General features: G+C 41.2%; 5 protein-coding genes across 5 annotated transcripts; 3 read left to right on the plus strand and 2 right to left on the minus strand.

Moving 5' to 3' along the window:
* Positions 1-991: 991 nt before the first annotated feature.
* ATC70_010936 (uncharacterized protein) lies at positions 992-2,180 on the minus strand (the record flags this gene model as incomplete). The annotated part of the gene is made up of 2 exons (XM_064830140.1): positions 992-1,904; positions 1,966-2,180. 2 exons carry the CDS (start codon positions 2,178-2,180, stop codon positions 992-994), a joined length of 1,128 nt encoding a protein of 375 aa, XP_064682642.1.
* Positions 2,181-4,814: 2,634 nt separating this feature from the next.
* ATC70_010937 (uncharacterized protein) lies at positions 4,815-6,598 on the plus strand (the record flags this gene model as incomplete). The annotated part of the gene is made up of 2 exons (XM_064830141.1): positions 4,815-4,861; positions 4,918-6,598. The coding sequence occupies 2 exons, from the start codon at positions 4,815-4,817 to the stop codon at positions 6,596-6,598; spliced, it is 1,728 nt and encodes a 575-aa protein (XP_064682643.1).
* Positions 6,599-6,989: 391 nt separating this feature from the next.
* Positions 6,990-8,888, plus strand: cyp15 (Peptidyl-prolyl cis-trans isomerase cyp15; the record flags this gene model as incomplete). The annotated part of the gene is made up of 6 exons (XM_064830142.1): positions 6,990-7,254; positions 7,310-7,365; positions 7,425-7,754; positions 7,818-7,889; positions 7,949-8,315; positions 8,368-8,888. 6 exons carry the CDS (start codon positions 6,990-6,992, stop codon positions 8,886-8,888), a joined length of 1,611 nt encoding a protein of 536 aa, XP_064682644.1.
* A 755-nt stretch (positions 8,889-9,643) lies between these two features.
* MRPL23 (54S ribosomal protein L23, mitochondrial) lies at positions 9,644-11,319 on the plus strand (the record flags this gene model as incomplete). The annotated part of the gene is made up of 3 exons (XM_064830143.1): positions 9,644-10,043; positions 10,097-10,966; positions 11,033-11,319. 3 exons carry the CDS (start codon positions 9,644-9,646, stop codon positions 11,317-11,319), a joined length of 1,557 nt encoding a protein of 518 aa, XP_064682645.1.
* A 189-nt stretch (positions 11,320-11,508) lies between these two features.
* Positions 11,509-12,546, minus strand: ATC70_010940 (uncharacterized protein; the record flags this gene model as incomplete). The annotated part of the gene is made up of 2 exons (XM_064830144.1): positions 11,509-12,140; positions 12,198-12,546. The coding sequence occupies 2 exons, from the start codon at positions 12,544-12,546 to the stop codon at positions 11,509-11,511; spliced, it is 981 nt and encodes a 326-aa protein (XP_064682646.1).
* Positions 12,547-12,573: the final 27 nt, after the last annotated feature.

The following is a 12,573-nucleotide window of genomic DNA, read 5'->3' on the forward strand; positions in this document are numbered from 1 at the left end:
AATTTTATTGTTTGTCAAATAAGTAATCTTTGAGAAAGCCTATCTATTGCACTTTCCTTTATTATCAAAGCGGTTGCTTTTGATGCTAACAGGATTGACCACGAGAAGGTAAAAGTGTTTGTAATCCCAAAAGATGAAGGTAGTTACAGACAATAGCTCCACAGCCAACAGCTCATCTACCAAGTGTGAAGGGAAGACCATTTTGTAAGTGACGTTCATACTAAAAGCGTCCTAGTACCATAAAACAGAAGAGCACATCTCCATGTCCCTATAGTGTCTCCCGACAATGTCCAAAGGGCACATGAATCATTGTGAGGGACAGCACACTGTTTTTAATTACAAGGCGCCAACATCTCTGGGGCCATCATATTTACTGCAATTTATTGAGCTTTGGAGGACAGAATTCTAGAAAAGTCATTACCGCTTAGATAAGCTTAAAAAAGGTTCAAGGAACTGGGCTTCATCACTAGCAAAAAGGTTAAAAGATAAAATCGAGATCGAATCTCGGAGTAAAAGCTTTATAATTTATCCATGAATTCTTGTTGGCATCCTCTTCAATGATGCAACTGACATCTTGCAGGCTTAAGCAACTCCTTCTAGCTAGCTAACACTATGATCGCATAATGATTCCGCAAGATTGGTCGTTTTGAGTCGTTTAGCTTATAGAAGAGACAGCGTTCTGTAAGGATCCGCTGTATAATACATTTTGAAAAAAAACTGGTAAAGTTTGATCTGGACTTTGGTACGACAGCTATTCATAACATTAACGTATTCATCAAGTACAAACTCTTCTTATATCAGTGTTATTTTTTGATTGATTTTATTACATAAAGTAGGCACAGCCAGACGGGAGAAAAAATGAATAGCATAGAAAAAAAGTGAAATGAACATTCGTGTATATATACAAAGAAAAGAGGGATAGGAGAGAAAGAGAGAGTAAAGTGAAATAATAATTAATACAATGGGCAATCAAACGGGATGACATGAATATCTAGCCAAATGTTGATACGATATGAGCCAATTGAAGCAACCCGCCAGAGGGTGATTTCGAGCTGCTATTGCTGCCATTATTATTGTCCCCATCTTCATCCATAGGGTCGTCCTTTTGATGGTCATCAGACGATGGTTTGTAATTCCCACTGGTTTGATTTCGTGCTACGTTGGACAACTGTTCCTCTTGTTGTTGTGCGGGATGAAGCAATGTATACGGGAAACTCGAGTTTTGTGGTCTTGTGAAAGTTAAGGGACGATGTTGGTAAAAAAGTGTGGAGGTAGGGTTTGTGGAAGTGGAAGGGTTCAAATTGGGTGATGGTTCTTTTTCATTTGCAACAAGCACTTCTTTGGGAGGTGAGGTAGGCCTAGAAGCAGGATTACTGGTATCATCCATGATGTGGTGAATAGATGGCAGAGATGTCGAGGAGGAAGAATGGGAGAGCGTGGGCGAGGGAGTACGATCACGGTGTTGCTGCAGTGGTAATTGGGCTACATGTTGTGTTTGTTGCTGTTGCTGTGATGGAGTAATAACTTTTTTCAGATTAGAAGGTGATCTAGCTGCGGAGGATAATGGCAACGGGAAATTAAATCGAACAGGAGTGTGTCTTTCATGTGCAGTCGTAACGCTGGTTAATGATTGATGGTAATTGGAGAGATGTTGATCAATTGTAAGCGGAGGCTCTACTCTTACAGGATCTGATCTAATACGATGATGGGCATGAAGACGAGGCCTTGGTCTCGGTTCTTCAGCTAATCCTCTCTTTTGTGATCTTCTAGATTTTGGTGACATGTGGGTTCTATAGTGTTGCATCATATTATCTTGACGTGAAAATCTTGATTGACAACCTGGAAATAAGCAAGGAAAATTCTTTTCGCCTGTATGAATCCTGTTGTGTCTTGCGAGATGGCCACTAAATGTTATATAGCCCATAATGAGTACAAAAGTATTACTTGTGCAAGCTGTGTAGCTACCTTGTAGTGAAGCTCTTGTTACATCCAGGCTCAATACAGTGGTATTTTCTCTTTGATTGTTGAGCATCTTGCTGCCACTCATCAGCAGAAGAGGTAAACGATGTTGGTGAGGTGGGTATTTTTCCACTGGGAGACTCTGGCTGTTCATCATTGTTATTCAGCAGACTGACCTGTCTGCCAGATGCATTTTTTACTGATAGCAATCCTTCATTCATTTCTAGTAGAGATGGCAAACAAGGGAATATGTATAAAAGCGAAAGACAGAGTGAGGAAAAGGAGAATGGAAAAGAGAATGGAAAAGAGAATGAAAACGGGTTTCAGATACCAAAAAGATCAAATGAGGTTTTAAGCAGTGAGAGTTTTTTTCTCATATTATTATATAACGCTTTTAAAAAGCAGATGCTCCGCGGAATCCACAGAGACCCTTTACCTTAAGGGTACCCAGCTTTTTATTGTCGTATGACCGGTAAGGGTTCTATCTTTATACATGCTAAAATGACTTTTTCCCATCCAAGCAATCTTTGGGTTTTAACGTAGAATAGCTCACTTTACTAAACCTCTTTTTATGCTTCTTTTTCATCCTTGGCTGCACATTAGACTTTGCTTTTAATTGCTTTTGACATCTTGCAATTTGCAATCATCCAGATGCTGTGAATATAAACTATTTTTCCCCTCATCTTCCCAAAGTTCTTTTTTTAGTGCTTGTGATTGAGGGGCGGTAGTTTTATTTCACCACGATTCGAGAGCAGACTCCATGGAACGAATACAACTAAAATAAAATATTGCCAAAAACAAACTAGATGTCTTGTTTCTATCACAATGAGAATATAGATCCCTACTTTTTTGAAGTTGAATTGGACCCTGTTTAATTCAAGAATCGCATCTATTAGTCATGATACCGCATCGGCAAATTTAGTGAGATTATGTATGTCATTAAATCATGCTGGATGAGGATTGAAACGTCCCAAATCCTATCACTGTCGAACAGATGCTTGTGATTCTGACTCATCCATGCTTGGTTGATAAATTCAAAGTTCCTATCAAACGACTCTTTTTTTTTTTTTTTTTTTTTTTTTTTTTTCTTTATCTAACATACGTGATCAGTGATGAATGTCTTGAATCCCTTTTGGCCATACATTGCAAATACCAAGCCAAATTCATGATAATGGAATTGAGCTTTACATTACTCCAAGCCTCCACACCGAAGATTGACAATTGTGATCATCTCTTTTTATCGGAAGGCAGGGCCAATGGTATTAGTTGTGGTAATTACATAAGGCTGGCGAACGCATGAGTAAGTATGTTGGTCATCAATGTTTGATGAAAAACTTTAAGCAGAAAGTGTCATTGCATACTTGCCCATCAGTAATATTACTTGTAGCATTTCCACAATTCATAGCTGACTTTCACTCTGCGAGCGTAATTTAGCTTGAAAAAACAAAATGTTTAGATACAATTGTGTTTAGGAGAAGGATTTCTCTACCACAATCCAAGAAATCAACCTGATACCCTAATAAATGCTCTAAAATTCATCTTTTCATCCGATCAAAATCATAAATCATCTGTAGTTATCAATCCAAGTCTTTGCGAAGCTCCACATCCATATCGATGGAAATAATTCATACACAGATGGGCAACATAGTAGCACTACCTCTTGTCATTCGAAAGAATGCAAAACACAGCGAAATTTGGATGCGTTTGAGGTGTATTTTCTCGCGCTAAAAGTCGTTTTAGACTACCAGAATAGCGCCAAACAGTTGCTCTCATCCAGCACTTACTTACTGACACCTTTGCTCAACTTTTTTGGGATCGCCGAATTCGACCAAAAACCATGAGGGATACCTCACAGTTTTTATCGAAAATCAAACGATCGCGTTTTTTACCTTGAAAATGAAGACTTTTACTATGGTATGTATTAGTTCAAAATGGTTCTCTTGTTCCAAAGCAACCCCTAAAACTTTGTTTGTGAAACCTTGGTATGGAAAATCTTGATATTTTGGCCAAAAACCTCATTTCATATTTTCTAAAATTACTCAATACGCTTGTTCAAAACATCTATTTTTATTAACACCATTAGATGCGCCTTGAAAAGTACTCCAAAAAAGCTTAAAGGATCACGAGGTGATCATCGCACATTCGTAGTCGGATCTCATAAAATAGATCGATCGAGTCGAAATTTAATCAAAATGAACGAATCGATGAAAGAGAATCTAAAGCGGAGCCTGAATTAATTTTGGCTGTCAAAATGCCTTTCTGATGAATGTAAACAATGGTTGCGAAGCTATTAGGAAGGGCATCGCAGATCAAGACACTTGATAAATTTGCCTGACTGTCCTCTGTCTTTTGTGGAGTTTTTTGTTCTTTGTAGATTCAATCATGAAAAACGCTCATCCAAATGCGAATGTTTGTGCGCAATACGAAAGTGTCGCCTACTTCAATACTATGTATGGTACTTTAATTTGATGGTCTCTACAACAGTAGTACTACTATATGATGGAGAGAGGAAAAGGAGTCATTTGTCCAATGTCATTTTAGCAAAGTGTGATGACCACCGCAATACATTTAATTATTTCTTAGAACCATTGCTGGATACTGACACTGTCAATGCGTAGACTGCCTGGATACAACAAGCCTCAATATGTTATTGTGCCAATGCTGCGAGCCTGTGCGAAAAGAAGTGGCCTGTCAAGTATTTTTGCGGTTGAGAGCAACATCGACATATTAGACCAATAGGAAGATTTACGACATACGGTGTTCCTATAACTTGATTGCTATAAATGGCGGCCATCCAATCCCCACTTTCTCTTCCTTTTACCATTCGACTTTCCACGCGAAAACGTTCATTAACAATGTCAGAAAGTGATACTTACTACATCGGCATTGACGTGGGTACAGGGTAGGTGCCATCAGAGGACAAACTTTGCTCGAGTCTCAACCAGAAACCTCTTACAGTTCAGCTCGTGCTGCCATCATTGATGCCAAGGGTCAGCTCATCAGTCTGGATGTCCAATCTATCATCACACACAACCCAAGACACGACATTTACGAGCAATCCAGTTCAAACATTTGGTCAAGCATCACTGTTTGTGTACATAACGTCATGCAGCAATCAAAACTTCAACCTCACCAAATCAAGGGCATCGGTTTCGATGCGACATGTTCTCTGGTTGTGCTGGACAAACAAGGAAACCCACAATCTGTCGACCAAGCATCAACATTTGCAGACAATGACTTTAACATCATTTTGTGGGCCGATCATCGTGCTATCGAGCAAGCAAATCGTATTAATGCAACACACCATGATGTCCTCCGTTATGTCGGGAACACCATCAGTCCTGAAATGGAAATCCCAAAGACGTTATGGCTCAAAGAGAACATGCCCGAGGGTTTATGGAACTCGATTGGGCATTTGATGGATCTGCCTGATTTTCTGACATATCGCGCTACTGGATCGCTCGCTCGTTCAACTTGTTCATTGACATGCAAATGTTCCTACTTGCCACGATTGGTAGGCAAGGGTTGGGAGCCAAGCTTCTTTAAAGAAATTGGATTAGAATGTTTGGTGGATGAGGGATTCGCAAGAATGGGTGGCAATGATCAAGGAAACGTATTAGAGGCAGGAGATCCAGTTGGATCTGGGCTGACAAAGGATGCAGCTAAAGAGCTCGGTCTTCTTCCAGGCACACCTGTAGGATCTGCTATCATTGACGCTTATGCAGGTGCCATTGCTACGCTTGGAGCAACACCGTTCGGCACAACTGAAAGAAACAGCATGCTGGCATCACTTGATGAGAGTCTCAAAACCCAAGGACCTAGTCGCTTGGCCATCATTTGTGGTACATCCAGTTGTCATATTGCCATGTCGCCCAACCCCATTTTTGTCAATGGTGTGTGGGGTCCTTATAGATCTGTCATGGTGGGCGATATGTGGTGTGCAGAAGGAGGACAATCATCTACTGGTCAATTGATTGATTTCATCGTCAACACACATCCAGCATTGGCAGAAGCACAACAGAGATCAGCAGAAGATAACCTGAATATTTACGCGTACCTAGCACAACATTTGGCATCGCTTCAGACCCAGCGTGGTCTGAGACATATACAGGAATTGACAAAACATCTGCACATTTATCCGGATTTTCATGGTAATCGTTCTCCATTAGCAGATCCATCTTTACGTGGCACTATTGTAGGCGTTTCTCTTGACAAAAGCATAGACGACTTGGCATTACGTTATCTGGCAACGCTGCAAGCCATTGCATGTCAAACACGTCATATTATTGAAACACTAAACAAAAAGAGATATACCATCGATACACTTTGCATGTCTGGTGGTTTGTGTAAAAGCCCACTATTTGTACAAATCTTGGCGGATGTCACTCAATGTCGAATTATTCTACCTGAATCCATTGATGGTGCTGTGGTGATTGGTGCTGCATTTCTAGGTGCTAAAGCTTCGGGCCTATCAACCGATTTATGGGACATTATGGTGAAATTAGGCAGAGCTGGCTCCACTATTCTACCTGATAAGGATCAACAAGTTATGGAGATGAATAACCGTCGATACAAAGTATTTCTTGCCATGCTGGATGATCAAAAAAGATACAGAAGCATCATGGATGATTCAAACTGATAATATGGTTGCTATGGTAACCAGATGTAGCGGAGGTGTGATGCCCACAATTTATCTGATCTTTTTTTCGATTGCCATGTTTCAATGATAATAAACGTGCAATGGTCTTGAAATTGTATATACGATTGATAGCTATCTTATTACAGCATAGCAATGGCTAGATTCGAAGTAAATGTTGAAAGCGATGTAAAAGAGCTTAAAATGCTCAAGATCTGATATAAAGACTAAACCATCAGATATGATGAAACTGAATGGTTTTAGTGGACACAAATCAATCTGACACACAAACGTTTTAATAACCCCGGCCCTGCTTCCCTCATAATTATATAATTGCATCAGTTTTAAACGAAAAAAAAAAAAACTTCTCTTTCATCATTATCAAGATCAAGAGATGAATGAACAAACACCTTTACTGAAGACTAAGCAGCAAGATCCATGCTGTTCTTCGATTGCTGATAACCAACAGCCACCAGCAACATGCTGTTCAATAAAGATGAACAATGGAGCAAATGGAAAATCAGCGTGTTGCTTAGCCAAAAAGAAAACAAAGCCATGTAATGGATTGCCACCTGTCAACGACGAAGATTATTGCTTTTTGGCTGAACAGAAATGGGAATACAAAGCCATTGCTTTGGCATGCGCCATTCTACTAGCTAGTAAGGCGATCATTCTAATCTAGTTCCATGAAATGAGTATTCATCATTATGTTAGTTGGAAGCCATTTTGCTGCTCATACATTGGGTGCCATGAAGAATACTATCAAGACTGTAAACATATGAATGCATCCAACACTTGGCTGTACAAGATCACTAATACAGCGCATTAGGAATTTGGTATTAGTAACTCACAGTATGGCGTTATTCAGTCGAGTGTGGCGATAGTCAACACAGTGCTGCCCGTCGTGGGTGGTATCTTTGTCGATGCATTTGGCACAATTCCCGGTGCCCTGCTAACAACATTACTGATTACATCCGGCAATGTGCTTGTTGCATTATCAGCTTCGTTCAAAAGTTTGTATATGATGATTTTTGGCCGTGTACTCTATGGTATTGGTAGTGGCACTGTCGTCATTGTACAAGAAACAATCCTAAGCCAGTGGTTCAGAGGACGAAGTCTGGCAGCCGTCCTGGCTTTAATGCTCACTGTCAGCCGACTGGTAATACTATTAAGAATATACAAACAAAACCGCCTGTTTTCTAACAACATTTAATCGCAATAGGCATCGTTCTGTGCCCAGGCAACCGTCATCCCCATTGCTAACTGGACTGGCTGGTACGGTTATGGATTATGGGTAAGATATGATTGTTTCAGTTCGTTAGGCCTTTATTGACATGTGCTGTATCATACTAGTTTTCTGCTGGCCTCTGCATCTTTTCCATGGTCATTACGCTAGTGTACATTGCCTTGTTAAGAACAGTGTCAAGCTCTGCTGTTACATGCCGTAAACAGTTAGAAGTCATTAGCCGAAAGAAATCATTTAGCTGGTCTAAGCTCATGTTTCTGCCTCATTCATTCTGGTTGATTGCAGCTATGGAGTTCTTACTAGGCGGTGGTTGGGGCTGCTTCTTGCACATCAACAGTGAATATGTCAAATTTAGATTTTCATACAGTGATGCCCACGCTGCTGCAACAGCCAGCGTAGCGCAGATCTTGCCTGTAGTGCTCATGCCTTTTCTCGGTGTCTGCGTCGATAAGTTTGGAAAGCGTACCTGGATGAGTAAGTTTCCCATGATGTCCCATTTTTTCGCAGGATTACTCACACCATGCAGTGATTGGAAGTGGTGCAGCCATGCTAGCATCCATGCTCTTGCTTGAGTTCACCGAGACTCCTCCTTTGTTCGGCATGCTCTTGTTTAGTATGAGTCTATCGCTTGGGCCAGTTGGTCTTGTGTCGTCTGTGCCTGTCATTTTACCATTGTCACTGGTGGGTACAGGTATGGGTTTGATCAAATCAGGCACGAATATCGGTGCTGCTCTCTTTGATATTGCTACAGGTCTTCTGCAAGACGCGGACGCCCACAAGGGATACGACGGCGTCATCCTCTTCTTCATCTCCATTTCGTCTCTTGCTGTAGCAGCTGGTGTAGTGTTGCATATTCTTGATCGTACCATTTACAGATCAGTGCTAGATCGATCTGCTCGTGAGGCATATCGCAGTGACGAAAACAAGCTCAACAATTCTCGTCCTGCCCCACTGACACCTCTCAAGGCCAATTACATCTATGGGTCAATCTACTTTCTCTTATGCTGCCTCAGTTGGTTTTTGTTTTTCAGGTTCATCCTGGCATAAATACCTGGTGGTTCTTTCTTTTCAAACATTCCCTACATACCTCTTTTAACATAGATCTTCAAAATATCCATTTCACTTTGTGGGATGGTCTGTAAATAGCACATTCTCCTTACTTGTTCATGTATTTTGTTCTTTTGTTCGCATATCTGGAATAAACATCCGCTTGCTCATGATTCTAGCAAGATGTGGCACCCCGCATTATTTCGACAGTATATCAGTGTGTGTGAGTCGAGCATGCTATGATTGATTAGACTTCCAGCGTCGATATACTTATCTCAGAATTCATGCCGTTCGACAGAAATGGCAGCAATCTCCTGCAGATAAACTTTAAAAGGATAAGGTGATACTCAAGTTGGCAAATCAGAAAACTTTTCATCTATTTTCACACATGGCGCCGATGCAATATCACGGAAGGTGAAGCGAAACTCTTCCAATGGAGCGCTGACTTGATTGGGGATTATCATGTTCAATTTGATGACTGGTGAAGGCTTGAAGAGGCCAAAGCATGTGTAGCAGATTTGGTGAGGCACTTGGATGAAGCTACGACATCTACTACAGGCATTTCAGCTGGATTTTAGCTCCATCATCATATCAAAGCACACCCTAATGCGGGATAAATGCAACCGACTATAGTCACAGTAAGCAGGCGAGTACAGCATTGGCCAACTTGAAAGCCTTTATAAAACAATCCAAAATAGAAGAGGGGCTTATTTGCCTTCCTTTCTCCTCTTTCTTTTTGCTTACTATACCTTAAAATGCTGAATGAACCAAGCGACATCCTCACTGTTCAGCGTGCTCAATACATAAATTGGTGCAATAACCGCAACTTTTTATCTTCGCCATTGATTGTGCCAACAAACAGCAAGCACATGGAGAAAAAAGCAACAGCAATGAGCAAGCGTTCAGTTTCATTACCTCCAGAGTTATTGATGGAGATCTTTAGCTATTTGGATGGTAATCAAGCTGCACTGCATTCAGTTTCACTCGTTTGCAAGCAGTGGTTCTACTGCGCTGCTCCCATTCTGTATTGCCATCCTCAGATTAATGATACCTATCGCTGGGCTACCTTCATACTGACATTGACAAGAGAGCGCATGTCATTCTTTTACGGGGATCTCATCAAATCAATTGACCTGTCCTCGGGAAAGTCCATTGGTATGTCTAGTCAAAACGCTTGTTGGAATAACTGATCTTATTGTTTGTCTTAGAAGCGATGAAAGACCAGGAATTTTACAGACGACTATCAGATGCAAACGATAACGAACAGCTACAGCAACAACAGCAACAACACACTACTCCTGGCAGTCAAGTTGCAGGACTGACTACCAACAACCGCTTCTTCATGTCTTCTCGACGAGAATACAGAAGCACAGAGGCAGAAAGACGCAGACATGAGCATGAATATGTTGTCAAGGGACTACCTTTCATCATCGTATCTACATCTTCGTTGCTTCAAGTTTCAAAAACCTGCAAAAACCTGACATCTCTCAACCTTTCCTATACAAGTCTGTTACATGATAGTGTCATTGCCGAGACTGGCGAGTATCTGTCCACCTTACAACGTTATGCAGTGCAACCTGGTTTAACACACATTCAGATCCCGATAGAAGATGCTATCGAAGCCATTGGGAAATCATGCTATCAACTGGAGCAGGTCAAGATTCAACGTTGCGAATGGGTTACTGCTCAAGTCATCTGGCTGTTTGCATACCATTGTCCCAATCTGAAACGACTGGATGCCAGAAGGTCAACAAAATGCACAGTGAAAAAATTGATTGCCAATGTGTTGGAATTGCCCGGTTACTATAGTCAACATCCATATCGCAGTGGTGATGAAGATGATGTCGCATTGCCGTCGTATATCATGCCCGACGCTAATGGCTCCATAACTACTGCTAGCCTTGCGCTCCCACGATTTTCAACTCAAAGTAGATTTAGACTTGAAGGTGATGAAAATCATGCTGTTGCTGGTGATGACGAAAACCAGACTATCGTGATTGAACCGCGAGCTGAAGATCAAGTAGACGAAGCTGAAGATCAAGGGGAAGACGCACCAATGATTCATTTTAGATTCAATGGTAAGATTACATAACCTAAAATCATCAAATCATCCAAAAGCTAATGATGTCATGTGGGTTATATAGTAGAAACAGGATTGTGGGAACGGGAAGTCAACGGCCAATTGGGACATATGACAGACAACGCCGATGCTATTCGAAATGGCACTTTTTGGTTTGTCCCTCTATCCAACGGTGAAGATGATGTATCAGCAGCTGGTAGGCGACCACCTTCACCTGTGCAGCACACTCTCTCATCGCAATCAATGCCCTCAGTTGGAGATGAGTCTCTGAAAGACATTATCCGCACTGTCATCATGGACTGTAAAGATTTAGGCGCTATTGATCTCAACTGGATCAGCGACTACAATTGATCCCCCCCCTCCTCCTCTCTCTTTCTGGCTTTCATTTTGATCTGTTCTTTATCTTCGCATGTCTTCATCACATATACCTCTTTCTCTCTCTTTTTGCTTAATATACATATATCATAAAAATTGTAGTATTTATCCCACTGAATATATATATATAAAATGTAAATAGTCAACATTTATAAAGAAGCTCTCTTATTCCATGTAGTATTGATTGATTCCAAGGCGAGAAATGACATACTTCGGAATACAATAAACTGGATTTACAGTTTTCAATCCAGGATACCCTAATAACGATAAGCCTGCTACACCAAATACAGTATGAAACACATCCACCATGTCTCCAGGCCTGTCCGATATACCTCCATTTTCAGGATCTTGTGCTGACAGGATGAATTTCGACAGTTTTTCCTTGTCAATCCAATGCACATTTCCCAGGACAGACAGTGAGGAGAGAACCCACCATGAATAGCACACATCTTCTAGTTTCTGTGGTCTACCATTAAGTCCACCGTTCTTCAACTGTCTTTCACATAGCCACCAACTCAATAAATCTCTGTCCACGTGATGAAGAGCGTCTACAATAGCTAGTGCAGCCACGCAACAAAAGATTTGGCCTGCATGCGACTCTGATCCCGGCCGACTGCCAAAGCCTCCATCGTAGTTCTTGCACAGTAAAATCCATTCAACCGTCTTCTCAATGTTGATCGCATCCAAGCGTTTCACGAGTGATAATAAATTCAGAGCCATGTATGAAAATCGCGAATCCACTTCTCCCCATTCATCTCCTCTGAAAGATCCATCTGGATTTTGTAGTGTTTGAACATCTATTCCAGAAGCGTTAAATTGCCCTGCCTTGGCTTTGGAGTTTGTTCAAGACTTACATTCTATCGCTTTGTCAAGATCAATAGCTTCTAAAGCATCCAAAGTAACTAAGATTTGAACCGCGTATAAAGTATTTGAAAGATGTGTATCGTGGTCCTTGTCCGCTCTAAATCCACCATTATCGTGTTGGAGACTCTTGACATAGTCTATAATCTTGTTGCGTGGCAAGGCGTCAATGTGGTACATGAGGTCCAGCGCAGTAAGGCCCCAATAAATGCCACTCAAACGCAAGTGCTCTGTAAGCCAGTATTCAAGGTCGTCTTTACGTGTGTCGAGAGACTGGATGTATTTTACGTGCAATGGTATCAAAAGCTCGCCGATTGTTTCGGTGTTGGGTGCTGAAGACATCTTTATTGATAAAAGAAAAAGCTAGGT

Source organism: Mucor velutinosus (assembly GCF_035048745.1).
Source record: "Mucor velutinosus strain NIH1002 chromosome Unknown tig00001564, whole genome shotgun sequence".
In the NCBI taxonomy this organism is placed as follows: Eukaryota; Fungi; Mucoromycota; class Mucoromycetes; order Mucorales; family Mucoraceae; genus Mucor; species Mucor velutinosus.